This window comes from Sinocyclocheilus grahami, unplaced genomic scaffold (genome assembly GCF_001515645.1).
Source record: "Sinocyclocheilus grahami isolate Dianchi unplaced genomic scaffold, SAMN03320097.WGS_v1.1 scaffold44.1, whole genome shotgun sequence".
Lineage (NCBI taxonomy): Eukaryota > Metazoa > Chordata > Actinopteri > Cypriniformes > Cyprinidae > Sinocyclocheilus > Sinocyclocheilus grahami.
Window position 1 is genome coordinate 1,073,652 of NW_015505223.1, and position 24,101 is coordinate 1,097,752.

Sequence of the window (24,101 nt, forward strand, 5' to 3'; positions counted from 1 at the left end):
GCCACAAAGAACCTTTTGTGAAACAGAAAGGTTCTTCAGATGTTAAAGGTTCTTTATGGAATCATTTAGACAAAAAGGTTCTTCTATGGCATCGTGAAGCACCTTTATTTTAAAGAGTGTATTTATTAAAATAATGGTAACACTTTACAACAAGTTTCCATTTGTTAACTATTGTTACGGGGCGAACGAGATGTGAGACGTGCGGATCCATCTGCAGGCTTTTATTAGACAGAGACGTGGTCATAACAGGCATGGGTCAAACAGTGGCAAACAGGTATATTGAGGGCAAGACACAAGAGTAGTCCAGTAAACGAGCATGGTCGATCTCCGGCGAACGTAATCCTGAGGGCGAGGCAAACGGGGAGTCCACAAGACGAGCTAGAGTCCAGGCGAGATCCGAAACAGCAAGGCAAAGGGTAATTCCAAAACAGGCTATAAACTTCAGACAAAACGAGATAACAGGCAAAGATCAAGACACGGGTAAACAGACTAAGAACAAGGCTATACTAGATTCACTTGGAATGGCTCCGTAAAGTAGCTCTCACTAGATGAGAGATAAACGCTAAACAAAACTCGGCGTTGAATGGTGGTGTGAGACTGATTTATATAGTGTGTGTTATTGGTAGCAGCTGTGTGTGATTGGTTTCAGATGAGCTTGTGATTAGTGCAATGGAGCATGGGAAATGTAGTCCGGGGTGATGTGTAACAGTTTGTGTAGTGCGAGAGTCAATGTAACGGAAGGGTGACCTCTGGTTACGATCGAACGGAAGCCCATGGACAGGATTCGTGACAACTATATTTAATGTATTAACTTACATTAATGAGCAATACATTGTTGTTACAGTATTAACTGTTCTTTGTTAGTCCATGTTAGCTCAGGTCCATTAAATAATATTAATATACAACTTTTGATTTTAATCATGTAACTTTAATTAACTAAGATTAATAAATGATTATTAAGTATATTTGAGTGTTAACTAATGTAGTTAACTAATGTTAGCAAATGGAACCTTATTGTAAAGTGTTACCAAAATAATGTGAAATAATTTATTAATATATGATTGTATTATAATAATTATATTATATTTAAAATGTATTTATTCATTTATATTATACAATTATTATTAAAGTAGTTGATTAATAAATCACTTATATATTTGTATTAATTAATTTAAAATCAAAAGGCAGTTTTTTTTGTTGTGTTTAGTCATTACCGAAGGCCTAATTTTACTATATCTGTCGCAGTGGATATTAACCCTCAGAGAAGATGGCAGGACCAGCTAGAGTTGGAGAACAGCAGTCTGAGGGAGCTGGTGGAGGATTTACGTTCAGCCCTCCAGAGCAGCGACGCGCGGTGTTTGGCACTGGAGGTTGCGTTACGCCGAAGAGACATGCCATTCCAAAATACTGCTGGAGGAACCCCTGAAACACAAAACTGCAAAACACAACCACAGCAATCCAAACACATGGAATGGGACTCCAGAAGAAGCACTAAAGACCTTCTACGAGAGCTGGAACTGATCCGTGCTTCACGTGATGGACAGCTGGAGGAAGCCATGAGGTTTAACCAGAGGTTAGAGGAAGAGCTGATGGTGGCTTATGGAGAGATTAGCAGGATGCAGGAGATGCTGGACAGCGTCCGGACTGAAAACACACAGATTAAGAAGAGGACTGAAGAGGTCAGAGAGTCACTGGCCGCAGGGCTGCAGGGTGTGAGGGCCTTACAAGAGCAGGCTCAACAAGCTGACCTGCTCCGAGAACAAGTCCAGAGTCTGGAGAGCCAGCTGGAGAAGTTCAGGTAGATCTTTTATTTATCTAACGCTATAATTTCAGTCACACACATGCACGACTACACTACAGTTAAAGAACTTTGGGGTCAGTGATGTTGTTTTTTTTAAGGAAATTAATACTTTTATTCATCAAGGATGCATTAAATCAATCAAAAGTGACAGTAAAGACATTTAGGTTACGAATGATTTTCAAATAATGAAATAATGAAGGGGTTTCTATTCATAACAGAATCCTGAAGAGAAATATTTCATGGTTTCCGACTTCCACAAAAAATATTAAGCAGCACAATTGATTTCAACATAAGAAACACTTCTTGAGCAGCATATTAGAATGATTTCTGAAGGATCGTGTGACACTGAAGACTGGAGTAATGATGCTGAAAATTCAGCTTTGCAACAAGGGAATAAATTACAAATTAAAATATATTCAAATATAAAACAGTTGTTTTAAATTGTAATAATATTTCACAGTATTACTGTATTTTTCATCAAATAAATGCAGCCTTGGTGAGCAGAAGAGACTTCAAAAACATAAAAAAATCTTACCATCCCCAAACTTTTCAACAGTTTTTGTGTATTTTTAAAGGGATAGTTTGTCTAAGAATGAAAATGTTGTTTTCATTTACTCATGCTCCCTTTCTTAACTGTTTTTGTCCATAAAAGAAAAGTCAGCGGGGTCCAAAACAACACTAAAACATGTTGACTTTCACTGTATGGAAAGAATAAAAAACAAAGAATTCTGTGTTCCACGAGGAAGAAATGCATTCAGGTTTGGAATGAAATCACTTTAAGAGCTTTTTTTATTAAGATGATTTTACCTAAGGTTTTATTGGTTGTCCCCTTTTCAATCTGGAATTGCAAATAAAGTTAATTACATTTATCAAAATAATACAAGAACCATTTCACTTCAGGACCTAGTCGACCATGTATACAGCCTATAGGACAGGCCGGTCCTGCTCAAAGGCGTTTTGAGACGAGAAGCCATAATCAACACAAAATCTTGCATAACTGTAAGATTTTTGCCTGCACTGATGTTTCAGTTTGTGTTAATGAGTCAAGAAGCAGCGGTTGATTATGAAACAGATTAGACTGGAGCAGCATTGCAGGGCATGTTGCAGACATGCTTGATTTTCCCTTGACAGATGGTAATGACCTGCTTTAATAACACAGGATGGCACAGTTTCCTGCAAACGGTTATTAGTCGCTTTCAAGTGTGAGTATTAAAGCAAATCATACAAAGCCCTATTACAGCATCTAACTCTAGATGTCTTATTATATCCTTTGAGGAAGGATGTAAGGTCCAGACACGTGTTTATGCAGGTATGCTGGACAATCAGACATCAAAGACGTTTGTGGTCAGTGATTTTTACAGTGCTGTCTCATTTGTGTCTATAGCATCAATGAACATAATGCAGTCAAATAATGCAAAGATCTGAAGAAAAGTCTAAAAATACAGAGAAATTAAATGTGGACTAAAAGTGTTTTCTAATCTGTTAGTATCTATATGTTAATGATCTTCAACAAACTAAGAAGGTTAAGTATGTAGAAAAAAAATATATTCTTCTGAAATTAAAAAAATAGTTTTTTTAAATTAAATTAACTTGATGCAAAATGTGTTGAGAATGTGTAATTTTAGCACCACTAGCATCGCCAAACACAATTGCAAAAAATAATTAGAGCAAAGAGAGTTTACATATTACTGAATTAAAAATAATGGTAAGAAATAAAACAGTAATAAAAATATTCAGAATTAATGTAATATAATTCTTCTAAAAGACGAATTCATATGATTTTACATTTCTAAAAACATACAATATTTAAAATATATTTTATTGTGTATATTTTTTATAATAAACACTTGATGACATGTATTTGTTAATATATATATATATATATATATATAAAATAATTTCAATTAATTGGTTACTAAATAATTCTATATTTATATGAGATCATTCAAATCAAATATAATCAAATTTGTCATTACTTAAGGTCTAATTTTACTATATAAATCACAAATTTTACTATACAAACCACTAGTGTCACCAAACACAATTGCAAAAATAATTGTAGAGTAGAGTATAACATTTTTTTTAACTAATAATAACAGTAACAAATAAACAAATAAAGGAAAATAATTAATCTTTAATAATTAATCTAATCTAATTTCAATTGAATAAAGAAGAATTTATGATTTCACGTTTCTAAAAACACACAATTTTCGAAATATATAGTATTACATTTAGTATAATAAATAAAATGTTTGTAACTTTAATATATATAATCAAAAAATAATTTATAATAATTATATAATATAATTCAATAAATTAAAAAATAAAATCAATTAATTTAAATGATTTATATATGCTCTTAATCATCTCATAGACATGCTTTAGTAATCAATTAATTTTAATTATTTAAATATATATTTAAATAATTTAAAATGATTTAGTAATCAATTATGTATATATATATATATATATTGATTATTGATATACTATATTGATTACTAAATTATTTTAAATTATATGAGATGATTCAGGCAAAAAATTGTCTAATTTTACTGTATAAATTATACAACTTAAACAGGAAATGTGTAATTTCAGCGGCACTAGCTTCAACAAACACAGCTGCAAAAATGATTTTTACACAGGTTTCTGGAACACTCCTCTGACTGCAGTTCAGTGAGCATTAGAGATTACACAAACCAAAGACTAGTGTATTAAGTATAATGAACTTATAAATGAAACTTAAAATATATATATGACATTACATGGCCAAATGACAGTGCTGTAAATCTTTAGCTCTCAGTAACCTTGCAATCAATCAAGTAGATTGCTGGCTTTCAGTAGACGCTTAGCAGATTAATATCTGTGTTAATATTGCATTATTTGCATGACAGAGCGGTGATGTAATGCCCATTCCTCACCTGGAAAAGCAGGCCGAAACCTGCCAGGTTCCTCTCTCAGAAGATCCACACGCTCTGCAGGGACAACAATCAAACTTGTTCATGCATCAGCAGCACAAGAAACGCAGCGTGCAGGACTTCCTCTTTCAGTCATGTGACATTAAACATTTTGATTCAAAATGTCTTGACTCGCCTGCACAGAAGGTTATTTCATGATATTTACAGTGCTTTATGATTTATTCTTAGGGCCCAGTGCAACTGCGCAGAGCTAAATATGAACAAAACCGAAATACTAGCTGAACCTTGTGGGTCTGGATTTTCCTCCCCCGCCAGTCATGATGATGGCAGAAGAGGTAAGAGGATCAAAAAACATCAGAAACAAATCAATTTCTCATTCAGACCATAAGAAATCACAATAGGATGTGATCTAAATGGAATACCAGCATACTGCATAGGATATGCACTTTTTCTTTTTTTAAAATGCATCATGCATTAAAAAAATGTTAAACAGTATCATGCCTAATTTTTTGTCATGTGACCTCATCAAGTTGCATGTTTAATTTTACATAATGATTGGAGGAAGATTATGGAAAATTATGGAAGTTGCATAATTTTAATTTTAAGTGCTGTGCAGAAATCAACTCAGAAATAAACATACAAATAATTTTAGAGAGTTAACATGTTTTTGAATTAATAATAATAGCAAAATAAAACATTAACAAAACTAATCATAATTAATGTAACCTGATTTTAAATATAAAAAAGTCATCTAATTAAATAATGTACATGATTTTACATTGCCAGAAACAAACAATATTTACAATGTATTATTTACAAATAAAACAAATAATAATAATAAACATAAGAAATAATTATTTAAATAAAAATAATTACTACATTTTAGATTTATTTGAGATCATTCAAAAATAAAAGTAATTTCACAATATAATTTACACAATATTTTATCAAATATATTATATAAATTTCAGTGCTAGTGCTAACCAAACACAAAAATAATTACAGAGTTTACACAGGTTTCTGTCTAAATGCTTCTTTTATATTTTTTCATCTAATTTTGTGTAAAAATTTCTTTTTTGATGGTCCAATAAAATAGTTAGTCAAATGAAAAACTGATATTACTACATAAGTTCATTCATCACACTAGAAGTGGGTGATCAAGCCGATGATACAGCTCTCCTAGCAGTTTGCCCTGCTGTATACTTCACATTTTGGCAAATCAAAGTATTCCACACATTTTGTGTACAGTATACACACTGCAAAATAGTTGCATGCATGCAGTACATTAAAGGCAGTAGTGGTCATGTGACGTCTCTGTGCAGAAGAAGACCTGCAGAGGTCAGTAGAGGGTCGGGCAGCATCCGATGAGGAAGAGGAGGAGAGGGGCATGGATGAAGGACAGTGCTGCCACCTGGAGGTGAAACGGCTGATCAACAGATTACACAGCTGTGCCAAAGGGTGAAGATATCTTACGTCTAAAACATGTTTTTCTGCATTTTGGCCACAACACAGGCATGCATTCATTTGACGTGTCCTTCTACAGGTGTCAGAAAGCTGCTATCTGTAACTGGCTTGCCTCTCAGAGCTCCGCTCACAGCAAAGAACCTAAAGCACGTGTGTGGATCTCATCTCAAGCGGATGAGAGGGGAAATGAAGCAGGAAAGGTGAGAGTTAAAGAAGAAACTATAATAATGGATAATCATATCTCTAATGAACACCTGTCTTCTGTCATATCCTGTAGATGAAGCAGAAAGAGGTAGAGAGTTTGAGAGTTTATCATTCACTGCTGGAGGAGAGACTGACTGACACGCTCACGTTACTGCTGCAGATCCCACATAAAGTGAGAATTTGATTCAAAACTAGATTTTTTTACTTTTTCTGTGTAAAAAGTGTGTTCTGAGTGATTTATTACTGAAGTCAATTATATATGACACATGATATGATATGATATATGATATGATATGATATATGATATATGATATATGATATATGATACATGATATGATATGATATGATATGATATGATATGATATATGGCTTGGGTCCCTCTTTTATCCCTTGAATTTTTTTTTCTCTACCGGAGTTTTGAAAAACAAAACAAAAAACAAACAAAATCTATATTATGTATTAAAACACTCACACACACATATATATTTATTCATAAATATTTAGCATTTTATATTTGTTCAGATTTACATTTTTGTGTTTTAACTATATAAAATAATTTTATAAAATGTTATATTAATTTTATATTTATAGTACATTATTTACTTAAAATGTATTTACATTTTAAAATAAAACATTTTATATTATAAAATTACTTCATAAAGAAAGCCTTTATTTTTTAATGCAGGGATTCAGCTGAACCCCTTTGACCAAAAATATTTTCTTGAAGTATCCACTGAGATTTTCAGTTAATATTTCAATAATTTCACACATGATAATAATAATTATAATAATGAACACATTTGCATGCTGACAGTTCTCTGATGTCGGCTAATGGTCACCTAACAAGCAGATAAACAAATAAAACATTTCCTCTTTTTCATTTTATTAGTTATTTAATTTACATTTTTTTTAAATCATTAAATTATTTTAAATATATTTAATTAATTATTGGCTTTTCATCAACTCACAAAACCACTGCAGTTTGCTTGCCATCTCCAATTTGGAAAATCCCTGATTTAATGCATTGAGGAGAATCTACTGAAGCTACTTCTTGTGCTCAGTTGAAGGCCTTAAGTCTTTTGAAAGAAATATAATATTAACATATGAACATAAATATATATTATTAGTTAAATCCCATAGTTTGTCAAATGAAATAGTTCAGTAAACACATGAACTATCACATGGATGTAATACTCATCAGCAAACATCACTGAATGTTTGTTGTAGCCTAATGAAATGCAATGTGAATGCAATGTGCAATATACAATATATACTGCCTGCACTTTCTTTTACAAACATTTGAAACAATATACAACATTTGAAACAGTAGTATGCAATGCTGATATCACATGCCCTCACTAAGTTCACATATCATTTTATGGTTAATTAGCACTTTTAATCCAGCTTGTGTGCAAGGTCTTGACTTTTCACAGTCAAATCAAATAATGAGTCAAGAAAGAGATTTAGAGAGTTTAAAATGACCTGGTTAATAAGACTTCCTGTTCATTCAGCGCTCTGGAAATGGAAGATCAAGTCATGTGCATAATCGCATTGTGTGCACATTTGCAATGTGTTTTGGTTGTTACTGCACATTTGGGCAAATGTAATGCACTGCATTCTATGCTCACAGAAAATGGAGGGACTATTGACCATTTGCATACTATATAGAAATAGTATAGTAGTGTGCGTTTCTGAATAGCCAGTGCTAAACTGCACTGCAAAAGTCCACACTGTCACCTAGCGATTAAACTCTGTAATGCACTTGTCTATCTGAAAACCTCTCACCTGGTGTTCTAACCCTTCATAGAGAGTCTCTCGCAGGATCTTGGGGAAAATACTGATTAACACACTAGATCTGTGTACTAGAAAAAGCCACGGTAAGCTTTGCTTTTCTGTCTTTTACTTACATCGTTTTCTTTCATGCAAAACTGCTGGATAACCTCCCGTCTTGTCCTTCAGACTGCACTCCGGTGGTTCAGGTGGTGGACACACTGTGCCGGCAGCTCCTCTCCAGTGACCTCCTGGATGGAGGAGAGGAGGTCAGCGTTGGGTCACGACCTTCTGTGACCTCAGGTCACCGGAACACGTCCAAACCCCTTCTGATGTCCCGCTGAGAGCTCACAGATGCCCCACTTAAGACGCGTGGGGGAAGTCGTGGCCTAATGGTTTGAGAGTCGGACTCGTAACCCAAAGGTTGCGAGTTCGAGTCTCAGGTCCGACAGGAATTGAAGTGAATGTACAGCGCTCTCTTCCACCTTCAATACCGTTGAGCAAGGCACCGAACCCTCAGCTGCTCCCCGGGCGCTGCAGCATAAATGGCTGCCCACTACTCCGGGTGTGTGTGTGCACTTTGGATGGGTTAAATGCAGAGCACTAATTCCTAGTATGGGTAACCATACTTGGCCACATGTCACGTCACTTTTTCCATCAAGGTACAAATTGGCGTGCCATTATTATTTTTTTTCTTTTTAAGGCACAAATTCTTACCAAAGTTATTGTAATAAAAATGAAAAATCGAACAAATATATTTTTCATCAATTTATAAGAAATAAATGAGTACCAGTAAAACATTTGGTGCCTGACCAGCTCCTTAATTTAAAATAAATCTGAAGCCCTTTAAATGTTTTATGAATCATTTGTTTTGAACCCATGATTTTGAGCGAATATCAAACTGCCCAAGTCACGTCATTTTAGTAAACGAGGCTTCGTTACGTCACAACTGGATGACATTTACATTTACATTTATACACCCCCAACAGGCGAACCATTATCTAGTTTTTACCTGATCTCAGATCAGTTTTATACATTCGTAGGCATTTTTAGTGAGACGTGTATAATTAAAACGAACAGTAGTATTTTCAGTTTTGGGGAAAGTTACTTTTAAAAGTAATGCATTACAATATTGCGTTACTCCCTAAAAAAAGTAACTACGTTACTTAGTTACTTTTTATGGAAAGTACTGCGTTACGTTACTTTTGAGTTACTTTTTAAATCTGGGCAGGGCTTGCTTGTTTGTTTTTAAAATAAAAAAGTTATTCTTTTACAAACATAAAAGCCCTTTCATAAGAAAAGTGAAATGAATACGCCTCAGGCTGAAGGAAATGTAAATTCACGTCTGTACAGTAGAGGGCGCCGCGCAAACAAATCGCATGAAGAATATGACACAGGAGAAGAAAGTTCAACACCATTCAGCAATAACTAAAATCAAACACAAATGTGAACACTTTGAAACAAGCAATTGGTTCAGATGACTCAAAGCTTCGAAAAGGTTTGTTTCTCCCATCACAAATAAGTATGTAGTATGTAAGTTTGGTGAAAAGGGGGGATCGCTTTACGGCAGCAACATGTGCACATGTACAACCGAAGACTTTAAATGTGCCAGACTTTTAAATAACTGACTTTCCTTGAAAGGGACTTTAATACAGCTATCCACTGTATTTATGACAGTGAATTCCACTCACTTAGCTGTAGGGGCTTTAAAGTCGGAAAAATACACAAAGTTACGTACAGTTGCTTGTATTTACAAGTTCCAAATTGTGGTAAGGGTTGCAGAAATGTCAAAAGTCATATCAAATAAATAATAAAAAAATGAAATTTTCTTATAATAGTTTGTTTGACCTCTTACATCACTTTCTCACAAAATCACTTTCTACAAAACAAAGAATTTAATTTAAAGGGGTCCTATTATGCTTTTTCACTTTTTCAACTTTAGTTAGTCTGTAATGTTGCTGTTTGAGCATAAAAAAGATCTACAAAGTTACAAAGCTCAAAGTCCACTTCAAAAGGAGATATTTTATTTAACAGAAATCACTTTTCAGAAACTACAACGAACGACTCGTTTGGACTACAACGCATATTTTCCGGGATTTGTGATGTCACAAATATCGACGAATGGGACGAGACCTGGTTGAGCTGCACTAGAGAAGGCAACGAGTGTTATCACTATGTCGGAGACACGCTAGCTTTCTCAAGTCAGACGAACTTAGAGTGGTTACAATCATCCGGGTTTAAATTGCGCTCAGATTGATTTGATTTTGAGCAATATTTACACTGAAGCTCGCAGGCGGCTATGGTAAGGGGCATGACATTTCCAAAGCAGGCGCCGAGTGCTGCCAATCACAACACACATTGGTCCAGCTAACCAATCACAGCACATTTCGTATTTCAGAAGGCAGGCCTTCATTTGATACAGGAACTATTCGAGCCGTTCATGCCAGACTGGGGGGAGAGGTGTTATAATAATCTATAATATGTGAAAAATAATGTGTTTTTCGAACAACCTAGTATGAGAGCCTGTTCTAGTACACCCCCAAAACAAAATCAAGACTGTAAAAGAGCATAATAGGACCCCTTTGAAAGTTTCTAGCCTAATTTACCCTATTTGTGAAAAGTGTTTTAAACTGATCTTCTGTAGAGAACATGTGGCCATGTTTTCTCATATCTGTCCAATCACATATTACATAAGTCTCCTGAAATCTTTCCAAGCGTTTAGCCTTGTTACGTGCAAGACATGAATAGGTGCACACATTATAAGATGCTTTAGAGTTCAGTCTCACTGTGCATATTCCTCCGCGAAGCACTTAATCTGTGTGAGAAATGTTATGCTCTCATATGACCCTCTTACAAAATGTATATTTGATAAGATAAAAAAAATAGAAAGCATTTATATGTTTGTGCATGTTCATGTGGAGGATGTGTGACTGGTATCTGATTTTTTTTCTTTGACATTTGATGCTGTTTTTTCCCATATAGTATCATACATGGAAAAAAAACACCTTAATTTTAGGCCCAAATGGAGCAAAAATATGCAATTTGGTGCAGTTGCTGATATTTCTATGGCCAAAAAGTAAGATGTTCATGTTAAAATATTACTAACAATATAAAACTTATTCTTATGTTTACTTTATAAAAGTCATTAAAGATTTTACAGCAAAAAGACACATGTACCACAACCTGCACTTTTTTGAATGATACTAAAATGCCTTTTACATGCTAAAAAAGTATGAACTATCAATCAGATGACAGAAGGCATACATGCTTTCATATTCAGATCATTTAGAGGGCTTAGAAATGTATGTATCCACTGTGATACAGAAGGCTTTACCGGGTAAGATGTGACTTCTTACTACTATACGAGTCATATTATTTAGTAGAAGTAATCATGTATTTTCTAATAGCTAGTGTATTTCTTTAGTGTTATTCCACTCCAAAGATCTGTCAGATGACCCTCAGAGTGAGTTCGTCTCTGTGTGTCTCATGCATCAGGCACATTGTGTTCAGAACCCTGCGCTGATGCGTGGATGAAACTCTCAACAACATTCAATACGAAAGAGAATTAAAAAAAAGTACTTGGCCACTAAAGTCAATTCTGTCATTTTCTAGAAAACTCTTGAAACTTCCTCCTCCATCCAGACAAGCCTGGGCATTCTACCTTGCAGGTGTTAGTCCCTGTCCACTCGGAGCTGCTCTCACGCCGAGTTATTCGTCTGGATGATTCGCTGCGTTATGAATGATAAGAATGGAGCAGTGTGTCCAGAATAAACTCTGATAATATTAAATAATGATATTTGACTTGATAATAGAGGAAACTCTATGAGTAACATGAGCAACTTCCAAATGCAAGGTCATCAGCAATGACGTCGAACTTTCACTTATCAGACATTTACCCTGAGAATCGTGAAAAAAGTCATAGTTTCAACATTGCTAATAATAAAATGTTTCTTGAGCAGTAAATCAGCATATTAGAATGATTTCTGAAGGATCATGTGACACTGAAGACTGGAGTAATGATGCTGAAAATTCCGTTTTGATCACAGGAATAAATGACAATTTTTATAATATATTCAAATAGAAAAGTTATTTTAAACTGCAATAATATTTCACAATATCTATCTATCTATCTATAACTGTTAGAAATGTGTTTTCCTTATTTACATTTTCACATTTTTCTTTATTCAACATTATTTACTTCTGCATGTGAGTGGTCAAATAATTCAAAATAATTCATCCAACTTGCAGCTCAGTTTCAATAAATGCTTTAGTAAGCAGCAGCTTTTCGCTCTAAAACCCACATTATGTTGCTTCGATTTTCATTTCAAAAGATCAGATTTTTCATTATTTAATACTCCGCATCTGTGTCAAATGGTATGAAAACAGAAAAGCACAGGGCAGTCGTACGAAATAATATAATCTTTTATTTCCAGCAATTTACAAGTACCTCTGTTAGGTCCCCTTAACAGTGTCAGACTGACGCAGCTGCAGGGCAGAAACTGATGGGGAAGAAATCAAAGAACTCCGATAACCAGTTACCATTACTAGCTGTTTTAGTCTTGCTTGAGAGGCTGGGATCTGATCCTCATGGCCAGTTTAACTCAGGGAAGGTTACGTTTGCTTGTTGGAAGTTATATACAGATTAGAGGGAATATGTGACAGATTAGACAACCCACAAGTAAATATTAATTTATTCTAAAACTCATGGGGATCTCGGTGGCTTTGCTTTGGATGACTTTACCACCGATACATCTGCCCTGGAAGAACACAACGGATGAGATGATTTGTGTACACAAATCAATAAAATACAATATGAAAATCAACTCCATTAATTAAAAAAAAAAGTCATTAAAAAAACAGATCAGAAGACATATAAACCTACGTGTCGAGCCTTGCTTGTGATTTGTTAAGGCATATTATGCTCAAGTCAACGAACCAGATCGAGTGTGAGGTTTTGCTGGATATTAGGCACCAAACCTTGATATATTTGTTAAGAAAAAAAAATTACTGATAAACGTACAGTAAACATCTCTACTGGTCCAATGCAAAGAAAAAATGCAACAAAATGAAATATAAACGTTTATAGAATAAATATATTATTTACAAATAGCTTTGTCACATCTATAGAAATAAATAAACAAAGCCTCCCGTCCCCTGAAGAAATATTCACAACTATAGAGAGCTGTCATGGTACAATGGCAGCACTGGTCAGCTGCACAGTGATATTCGTAATGTTTGAATGCATAATTGTGGTATAAACATATCTGCGTGTGCGTAAAACACATTGGAGCTGCATGCTCTCCTTGCACTTGTGGCAAAGTCTGACATTACAGTACATCTTGTGCACAGTGATCTATTGTGACATGAAATGTGCTTGCAACATATGACACTAGAACTCGCCTTAACACACTTGCACAGTAAAAAAAACAAAAAAAAACAGACATTTAAGGACAGAAAACAAAGTGTACAGTAAATATAAAGGGGTATGATTAATATATTGTGAATTTTTAATGTTATGTGCCCGGCACAATCCACTACTACTCTGCTGATGATGTGAGATGTGCGCAAATGGAGCGATGTTTCTAAACAGCCCTTTAGCAATGGCAGGCTAACATTAACATGCTGTCGATAACTGGAGGTCAGTTGCTTTACAAGGCCTGGCTAGTCATTAAAATATACATTAGTTTACTGGCAGCTACTGATTAGAGATTTTTTTATGGCCGAGAACTGAGGTACAGATTAGCTGCTAGCATCAGGTTAGCCCTTCAAGTGTTTCTGAGAGGCATTAATCTCATAAAAAACGTTCAAAATGAAACCATTTCTCTCCTCTTCCAGTATGAAAGAAGCTACATTTTAAATCAAGCATGGCTTCAAATCATTCAGAGAGCCGGTTCAACAGCACTTTTTTTTTTTTTAGCTAGCTAGCTTTTTTTAGTACTGAAAAAAACAGCATATGCTGGTTAGATATGTTTTGATGCTGGTTTGAGCTGGTCCTTTGCTGGTTTATGCTGGTCATGTGCTGGTCCTAAACTGGTCCGACCAGCATAAACCAGCAAAGGACCAGCTTAAATCAGCTCAAACCAGCATCCCAGCTTCAAAACATACCTAACCAGCATATGCTGTTTTTTTCAACAGGGGTGGTGGTAGAGGTGTAGATGCCAAAATAGCCCTTTTTTATTTTTTGCATCATTCTACAGATATTCTTCGGTCCTTTTGTAAAAAAGGCTTGAGGCAGAGCGTTTCATGTTTCTTGTCAATGAGCAGGTGCTCTTGTTTAATCTAATTGAAATCACCAATTGACCATTCGCTAAGCTTTGCATTAAAAACATTACTGAACCAACAAACTTGGACAATTTGGTGTAGGATTTACTTTGAAACTGCTAGTAAAGTTCACAAATAATTACAAAGAAATGGCAAGTAACACATTTTGAAGTCGAAAGACTGAAATAGTATTTTCTTGTCAAATGTGCTCCAGTAATCTTTGCTTTATTTTACAACTTCATTTTACAGTGAAAAATCATTTTACAGTGTAGTTTTAGACTGCCTTTTACAGATATTATGCAAAAGTATATGCATAAGTTAACTGAGCTATGAAAAGGGCATTTTCTCTTTTTAATTGTCTGTGATAAGCATTTTTGCTTCGAGTTTGCAGGATCTGCATTTTTTTCAAATCACACTAATGGGTCATTTCACAATTTGTTTAAAGGAAAACGGCAGATAAAATGCTTGGCAATGTATACTTCCTTTCAACTCGTATGAGAATAAATTCCCATTCATTTTGGACACTTTGTGAGCACATTTAACTAAAAATCATAAAAACTCCAGTTCCGTCCTATGAGGTGCTCTATAAAACTAGTCAGTGTTAGCAATAGTAACCAAGGGAGGCGGAGCTTAGCAAAGGGTCAACTGTATATATACTCTATATAATAGAATAATATATTCATTGGGATTTGGAAAGCCTTTAAGAGTGCATTGTCAAATATGATTTCTGGTTTAATAAAAAGGGTCCTGACTGCCAATTTTCGAACTCACAGCCCTTTTAAAATAACCACTTTGTTGACCATCACAACAAATACATTATCTGCCCCAGTATTTTGAGTCCATTCAAGAGATTTTGGAGATTAACAGATGTGGACTACAGCAATATTACAGGCCTTTAACTGGGTGAAACGTTTCTGTACGTAACAGAAATGTACCTACGCAAATGAGGCAAAGTCTGATATTTTATCCTTTAGGTGTCGAGCGTAAACAACCCATGAACCCTTTTCATCGCATTGCACAACTTGAGTATTTCAATGAAACAGTAAAGCACTTTGGGTTACTATCCCTCTCTGTAACCATAAGCACAGCTACTAAAGCAAATTTAGATCCCGAAAACATAGCATTGTGTGTTAAATTGGGCGATCTCTATGTATTTTACAGTACTCTACTGTACATGCACGCTTTATCATCAAAAGGTCCCCTTTGAGATTCAATCTCTACCATTAAGACCCAAGTGACTCTTTTAATCTTTAGCCTGAAATGTTATTTAGGTCACTCTGTGATGGTCCAAATATGGTTTTTGTTTTTAGTTGGCAAAGGCTGTGAGTGCCGCCCTCAAAACATATAATTTTATATCACTATTTTGTAGCACTTGCTGATGTAGCATTCGCATCTTTATCTTAATCAGTGTACTTCCTACCTGCTGATCGCCATGGCGATAATGACTGGCTCCCACCCTGAGTAGAGCACTTCCCGGGTGGAAGGTGTCCGCCGGGCGATAAGTACCCAGATGGGTGTCAGGGCGACAAAGAAGGCACAAACCATCGGGTTGGCATAGTCATTGAATTCTGTAAAGAAAAATGACATTTATTGACAGATTAAATATTTACGTATACATTTTTTAGTTTTTTTCTGGAAATTGGATGCCTTTTGAAACTTGATGGAAATATTATTCATATAATAATATATTATTCCACTTAAAAAAGGAAGATAGGAAATAATACATTATAATTCTGAAGTCATCGTAAAATAATGGTCATAAAATACAGATCTCTACTCTACTCGAGATTGAATTGTCATCAATAACATGTTTAATGCAAGACTTGTGGAATTCAACACCAATTCAGTTTCAAAACCAAAGCCGGTTGAGAAATAACAATAACACAACATCCTTTTGGGTGCAATTTTATACCCAGACTCTGGAGAAGTTGGGTAAGATGAAAGCTTGGTTGACCTACTATTTTCACTTTGGCCGTTTTACATGCTTACATCCAGACTGTCTGGTCTTTGAGGTTCGATAAGACATAAACGTGCAATCAACCTTTACCATAAATGTTTCCATATGCACACTCTCACTTCAGTACTGTTCACCAAACATCAAAACACTAAGGTGTTGCCACAAGAACGCTCAACTAACATTGCAATCTAAACTAGAATTTTGCTCCCACTTTATGTTGTTGCTTTATGTGGTCTAAAGGGAGAGACTGCAGTCTAATAGGTGCACCAAACAAACTCACAAATCAGGTGGCGTTCACAAGCCCCGACATGCCCCAACAAGCTCCACTATGCTCTAACATGACTCAGCATGGGGAAATCTGACTGAATGTATTACTCATGAGAATCAGAAGTATACAAAAACCATGATAACCCTCAGAAGAAATGTTTAACTGTTCAGTTTTCTATTTGAATACAATTGAAACTGTGATTAATTCCGGTGATGCAAAGCAGAATTTTCAGCATCATTACTCCAGTCTGCAGTGTCACATGATCCTTCAGAAGTAATTTTAATATGCTGATTTGCTGTTGTTATTTTTGAATCATCAAGCAAGTGTTGAGATGCCATTTTCTCCCTGACTGTTCCTCTGCAGAGCAAGTTTTCTGATACAGAAGGTGGCATAACCTGGCTAATTAAAGAAGATACTGACTTCTGATATCTTCAGGACATACAAACACAAGTTCACAAATTATCCGCTAAAATGTATGTGAATCTACAAACTTTAGTGTGCCTGCTCATATTTCTGCCTGACAGTAGATATCTGATTACACCAGTGTTCCTGAGGAGCTCAGCCAAAGAACTGAGGCATCCACTCACCGAGCTCCTTATACAGCCCCGTACTGATGCTAGCCAACAGCGCCAGGGTGATCAGGTCACCGAGGCTGGCTGCAATTGGGGTGGCCACATTGTCTGGGTTGATGCCAACCTTCCTGGATGCAATGATAACCCCAATCATGATAAGACCTGGGCGGAAGAAAAGAGGAAAGATTTGTCAAGTTAGCGATGAAATGGTGGAATTAACACAGGAGATTGTGTCAATCCCAAACAATGAAGACTAGACATTCTTCGTTTTTGATACCTCCTGTTTGGAGGATATATTTCCACTCTCGTGTTGAAATGAGACCTTGGAGCTGCTTTGTCGTTCCAGATTCAAAAACAAGCATTAGCTGCTACTCGCCTCAGCTAGTACTTTTCTTTTTAGGTTGTCATAACACTTTAAACTCTACATGCTTAATTCAACAGATAACTTTTTAAAAGTAACACAACAACACAATACATATCGCGAGTACACATTGTAGAAACTGGAGAAGCCACAATTCTCAATATAATATTGAACTGTTCGTTATGACATCCACGGTTCAATACGTGCTTGTGAATTAATTGTGTTTTTTTCCGGTTTGCCGTATTAATAATTTCTGTGCATTTTTTTCCTCTCCGAATTGGCTCTCATTCTAAACCTGTTGTCCAACAAAAGAGAACATAATAACATGCTTTTACTCCACAACGTCAGTCGAATCTGATCTGATGTGGCTTCTTGTCACCGAATGGGGCAGAAATATATTCTATACTTTAAAAAATGCAATGTTGATAAGCAATGGATTAAAAATATACTTAATTATTATAAAAATACCAGAGATGGCTTGAAAAACACAGATAAACCATATATTGTCACAGTCAAGTGTTTATTGTCTTCATGTTTCATCACTCTCTCTTCTTTTTATTCAGTCACAGCGATAGCGATGCTTTTGTCCATATAAAGGATTTCCTGGAGCGGTTGTGGCTAGAAGGGATACAGCTACGGCCGGAAGTGACGCAAGTCTTGCAAAATCTAGTTCGCTAGTTGTCTTCTTTTAAGAGATTTTGGTTCAAAGGTCTTTGCTACAACATAGACTCGCTAGCTGTCTTCTTTACTGTCCATTTAATTTATTGTTATTTTATTTTCTCTTTCACTTTCTTCCCATCCATCCGGTGAGATTTTGTGCCACTTCCGGCCGTAGCTATATCCCTTCTAGCCACAACCGCTCCAGGAAATCCTTAATATGGACAAAGGCAACGCTATCGCTGTTCTATTACTTCTGTGATGCATATGTGGAGTTTCTGTGCGAGGGCACCCTCTGGTGTCCAGTATGAATGAAACAAACATTACATGTGTTTATAGCGCTCAATAATGGCCAATTCATCCTACTTTGGGTAAAAATAGGAAAAATAATACTTATTTCAAAATAAAAAGTAGACACATAATAATCCAAGTCTTTCTCCAGCATACAGAAGTGTACAGGAGTTTGAAAAAAATTGAGGAATGTATTGAACCGTGGGCTAACTGTATTGTTGTATCCCTAGTAGAAATGTATATACACACACACACACACACACACACACACATATACAGTGCTGTGAACAGGTTTTTGCATATTTGTCACACTTAAAAGATTCAGATCATCAAACAATTTGTTTGATGATCTGAATCTTTTAAGTGTGACAAATATGCAAAAAAAAAAAAAAAAAAACAGGAAGGGGGCAAAAACATTTTCACAGCACTGTATATATATATACAAATATGCAAAAAATTATTTTGTATATCAAGTTTTTGCAGATCTTGTGCATCCATTGACGCATTGAAACATTTTGACATTTTGAAACATAATAAATAATTAAAACTGAGACGCATTTGCAACTAAAATAAGTTTTTTGTTGGTAATCTAAATACATACACAGCACATCATATTTTTGAAATGTGCTTTTTAAAATGGATTTAACACACTTCACTGAGATGCAATCTAAATGCAACTTAACTGCAATGTTGTGAATGTGTTTTATGCTTCCTAGGATATGACAACAAATGTAGTACTGTACAGTGTTGGTTTTTCGTAACTCAGAGGTACACTCCTGAAAAAATAAAGGTTCCAAAATGGGCGTTTTGCAGCGATGCCATAGAAGAGTCATTTTTGGTTCCCAAAGAACCTTTCTGTGAACAGTTCTGAAAATATTTTTTTTTTAGCATGAAGAACATCTAAAGAACCTTTTTCCACGGTTAAGAACCTTTTGTGTAAGATTTTGTGAAAGATTCTTTGTGGAACCATCAATGCCATTTAAGAACCTTTATTTTGAAGATTGTAGCTGTCTCAACCCTCTCACCTAGCAGCAAAGAAGCGATGAATGCGGTGGCCACACTGCTGGCACAGAGCAGGACGGCATGGCCCATCTTAAAATTACCCTCTGGAATCCAGCCAAAAATGACTGCAGCGATGGAAGCCAGGAAGCCGACTACTGTGGCCTGAACCTGAAATCAAGAGGGACACGATGAACTCAGACACCTAATTTAAACATCCTCCCACCTTCCTGAAGTTCAAAGTCTTCATGTCAAGTTCACTTTGTCCTCTTTAAAGTACACATGCCATTATTGGGTTTTGGGGTCATTTCCAAGAAACAGATCACCCAATCATTACATAATTGTTTAGTCAAGCATGCAATCTGGAAAAGTCAAACCTCACATGATATGTGACACTGTGGCTATGACTTTGTTTACACTGCGCACAAATCTGACAAATCTTTAGGACTGACTGCCCCTACTGTAAGAGATTAAATCTGATCTGTTTCTTCTGAAACTGCTGACTCATTAATTTATTCAATATTCACTGCACAGCCAATGTTATATCGTTCACTACATAAGGAAAGATTGTGAAAAATATGCATTTGAACAGCTTCAGTCAATACTACACACTGCATATGGCGCTCAGTGTTCTTATTGTTAAACTATTAACAATCATTTTCTGTAAATTTTTTTTTTTTTTTGGCTATTAGCTCTGAGGTCATCGATATGGTAGCATCCTTATAAAATTTGATGTAAAACACCATACAACAAATTATGAGCTACTGCAATGGAATACTAGCAAACTACCTACAGAAGACTTTACTGCAGGGTTGTTATAGTTAACTAACCCTAAAACTTCAACCATTTGAAAATATTCAAGTCAAGTCAAGTCTGCTTTATTGTCAATTCTTCCACATGTACAGCACAAACACACAGAGAATTGAAATTGCGTTACTCTCAGACCCTTGGTGCATACAGATAACATAAATACAGATAGGTACAGATTAAATACAAAATACAAAATACAACTATACAAATATACAAATAAGGTAAAATGTAAAAATATATCTATATATATAAAGCACAAGGCATATGTCAGATGCACAAGGCATAAAATATATTTTTGTTTGAAATAAAATAAACGGTAAATGAAATAATAAATAAAATAAAAACAAACTAATTATATTTCAGCTAGTTGCCAAAGCAACATTTGCCATTTTCATTTAGTTTTACTTGATGTACGAAAGAAACTTAAACGGAAATACACACACACAAACACACACAAGATGGGATCTGTAAAACTTTTGAATGGTTTTGAATGTCTCTTCTGTTCACCAAGGATGCATTTATTTGATCAAAACTACAGTAAAAATTGTGAAATATTATTACAATTTAAAATAACATTTTTTAATGTGAATATATTGTAAAATGCAATTTATTCCTGTGATCAATGTTGGAAACTTTTAATAACAATTTGTACAAATTTGATTTTTTTGATCAAATAAATGTATCTTTGTTGAGCAGAAGAGACACTGAAAAAGATTTTAAAAAATCTTACCACTTCCATATATATATATATATATATATATATATATATTGGAGGCAGGATGCCTTACATGCCGAAGTTGAACTCTCAGAGTTCAGGGTTTGCTAAAACCACGAACCGTATGCATTAGCACTAGTAATAAAACAGCCACTTAAAGCCTCAGTGCTTGATTCTGCATGTCTTCAAATCACTGTAGTCCATTCAGTGTTCACCATGCAGGAGGAAAAACAACAATTCTTTCTTTTTTCCTGCAATCTAATTTCTGTTCTGACTCGAACTACAATAACAGCAAATTAGCAACGCTACTATATTACAAATATCCTGTGCAACAGGATGAAGGAAAAAGCAGGCAGGAGAGGCCGTTAGTGGGGCAGTCGTTGCCTATGTTTAAGTGAAGTAAATGTATGTGTGTGTGTATGTGCGCACAGGGCCTCCATGAGAGAAAAGGAAGGAGCTTTTGAGTCGGTGCCAACTGCCTGCTGCTCGCTGAGGTGACCCCACTCTGGCGGTCACAGTGATTCTTCCGCACTGTGTCCTGCCTTGTGTAGCTCTCACACACACACGGCGTGAGGGGGAAACAGAGCTGGCTCGGCTACTTCCACCGGTCATGTAAGCTTAAAAAATGTATTCACCCAAAAATTAGAATACTGTCATTGTTTACTCACCCTCATGACTTAATTTCTTCCACTGAACACAAAATAATGGGACGAGAATATGACACAGAATATTAGTCAGTGAGTTGAACTTGAGAAACTTTTCACTATTTAAATGTTTTTTTTTTTTCTGGCAAAGTGTTTTTTTTTGTTTTGTTTTTTTTTTGCATATAGTTCAGTAAATAATATTTTTTTTTATATAAATAAATAAACGTCAGATTTTAATATACAAAATATACAAAATAAAAACATTTTACTTCAAAAATAAAATATTTTGCTTCAAGTACATTTATCTTGTTTGAAGGATTTTTAGATATCATTTACTGAAAAACAAGACAAAACGATTTTTGCAGTGTTACTATATAATTGTTTTTTGTCCGAAAGTTGTTGTTTTTTTTGCAGTGTAACTATTATTTGTTCACAAATGAGATATCATTAATAGGCTTTGCCAGAGGGAAAGAGGAATAGTGACATCAGCATTGGGGTAACACATTACAAGTAATGTGAGAGATACAAGTAATCAGATTACTTTCCCAAGTAACTAGTAAAGTAATGCATTACTTTTAAATTTACAATAAAATATCAGAGTTACTTTTTCAAATAAGTAACGCAAGTTACTTTGTTTTCCCATTTATTCACTGATGCCTCTCCTGCCCCCGTGTTGAGAGAAATTGGGAGTGAGGTGCAAGTCAAAGGCACTTCTTTGAGGCTTATCAATTTCCCTTTTGGTGTGAAAGGGTATTTACATTTGCCAAAAATATAACTTTTAGGTTTTTTGTTATCAAAAATAAATAAGTACGCCCAACTCAGGTGACAAAAAGTAATGGAAAAGTAGTGTTAGTGCTTTTGCATTTGTGTGTTGTTGTTTTTTAGCTCAACTGCAAAAAATTTGCCCAGCCTTTATAAAATAATACAAGACTGGAATGATATGTGGATACTATAAGTAAATGACATTTTTTTCATTTTTAGGTGAACTATTCCTTCAACAGGCTGTTGCTTACTGATAAGTGGGGGTCCGAGCAATGATGATAAGCTCTACGCAAATCGCTCTATGCAAAACTCAACGGTGGTCACACACACACCACACTTCTACAAACCGATAAACCGTGTGTTTCTGAAGCAGAGATGGGAGGAACCTCTGGCAGAGGCAGCGGCTGGAGCCACGTAGCTTTTAGTCTAGTTTTTAGTCCACAAACTCAGATAAAATTACGCATAGCACAAAGCCAGATTAGGTGCGTTGTGCTGTAGAAACAAGATACACGTTTATGTGACCATTAACATTCTGACAAACAAGTTGTCAAGCAAGCACAGGGTTTACAGGATGTAATACTTAATAGGATCAAGAGCTAACACCCTCTTAATATTACTGGAACACTGTATAGCAGGCAGTTAGTCACCTTCCAGGAATAGTGGAATCACGCAAGACAACAACACTATCATTTCATAATTAACTACATAATGTTAACATAGCTAGAATCAGAAACAAAATCAGATTACTCAACTTTATTTTTTGCATCCAATGTTTACATCTAATTTTACATCATATAAAGGTAAAGGTTCTTTCCAGCAAAGGAAATATTTGAATTAAATAAGCAGTAAAAAACAACAACACAATAATAAACAACTTAAGATCTTTCATTTAATAGGTAAAATGTACTATACAAAAACTTGGGTTTGATAAGAATTTTTAATATTTTTGAAAAAAGTATTTTCTGTTCAACAAGGCTGCATTTATTTGATCAAAAATACTATAATACAGTGATATTGTGACATATTGTTACAATTTAAAATGACTGTTTACTATTTGAATATATTTTATAATGTAATTTATTTCTGTGATGGCAAAAAGCTGAATTTTCAGCATAATTACCAAAGATCCTTCAGAAATCATTCTGAAATCAATGTTTTTCTGCTCAAGAAACCTTTCTAATTTGATCAACGATGAAAGCATCACTAATAATAATAAAGTGGTGCTGCTTAATATTTGTTGGAAGCTGTGATACATGTTTTAAGGATACAAAGTTCAAACGAACAGCATTTAACATTGAAAATGTCTTTACTGTCACTTTTGGTCAATTTAATAATGCATTCTTGCTGGAATAAAAAAATCTTATAGACCCCAAAATTTTCATGGCCTGTTTGTCCATGCTCACAAAATAAATGTTAGCAAATATCCACAATTACAATGTACAGTGTTTCTCTTTCCGGAAAATTGGCCAAAATATTGATGACAGTAAGGGGCGTTACATTTCCGACGAGTGCTTGGAGTGTTCGGCCAATCACAATGCACTGGGTCAGCTGGCCAATCAGAGCACACTGTGCTTGTCGGAGGGAGGGACTTTGTAGAAAATGAAGCGTTTGAGAGAGGCGGGGCATATAGGACCTACAATAATGTACAGT

At 35.1% G+C, this 24,101-nt stretch overlaps 2 protein-coding genes across 2 annotated transcripts in view; one reads left to right on the top strand and one right to left on the bottom strand.

Moving 5' to 3' along the window:
- The first annotated feature begins 316 nt into the window (after positions 1 to 316).
- LOC107582436 (EF-hand and coiled-coil domain-containing protein 1-like) lies at positions 317 to 8,575 on the top strand. Its single transcript, XM_016268282.1, has 8 exons — positions 317 to 336; positions 1,208 to 1,798; positions 4,945 to 5,051; positions 6,039 to 6,174; positions 6,260 to 6,380; positions 6,458 to 6,556; positions 8,192 to 8,261; positions 8,344 to 8,575. Exons 1-8 carry the CDS (start codon positions 317 to 319, stop codon positions 8,496 to 8,498), a joined length of 1,299 nt encoding a protein of 432 aa, XP_016123768.1. The 3' UTR covers positions 8,499 to 8,575.
- Positions 8,576 to 12,856: 4,281 nt separating this feature from the next.
- slc41a1 (solute carrier family 41 member 1) overlaps positions 12,857 to 24,101 on the bottom strand; it is a 22,967-nt gene continuing 11,722 nt past the window's right edge. Inside the window, exons 4-7 of the mRNA XM_016268283.1 lie at positions 19,547 to 19,691; positions 17,228 to 17,374; positions 15,836 to 15,983; positions 12,857 to 12,911 (exon numbers count right to left, since the gene is read on the bottom strand). Coding sequence (XP_016123769.1) covers positions 12,857 to 12,911; positions 15,836 to 15,983; positions 17,228 to 17,374; positions 19,547 to 19,691 — 495 coding nt within the window. The remainder of the gene's footprint in view (positions 12,912 to 15,835; positions 15,984 to 17,227; positions 17,375 to 19,546; positions 19,692 to 24,101) is intronic.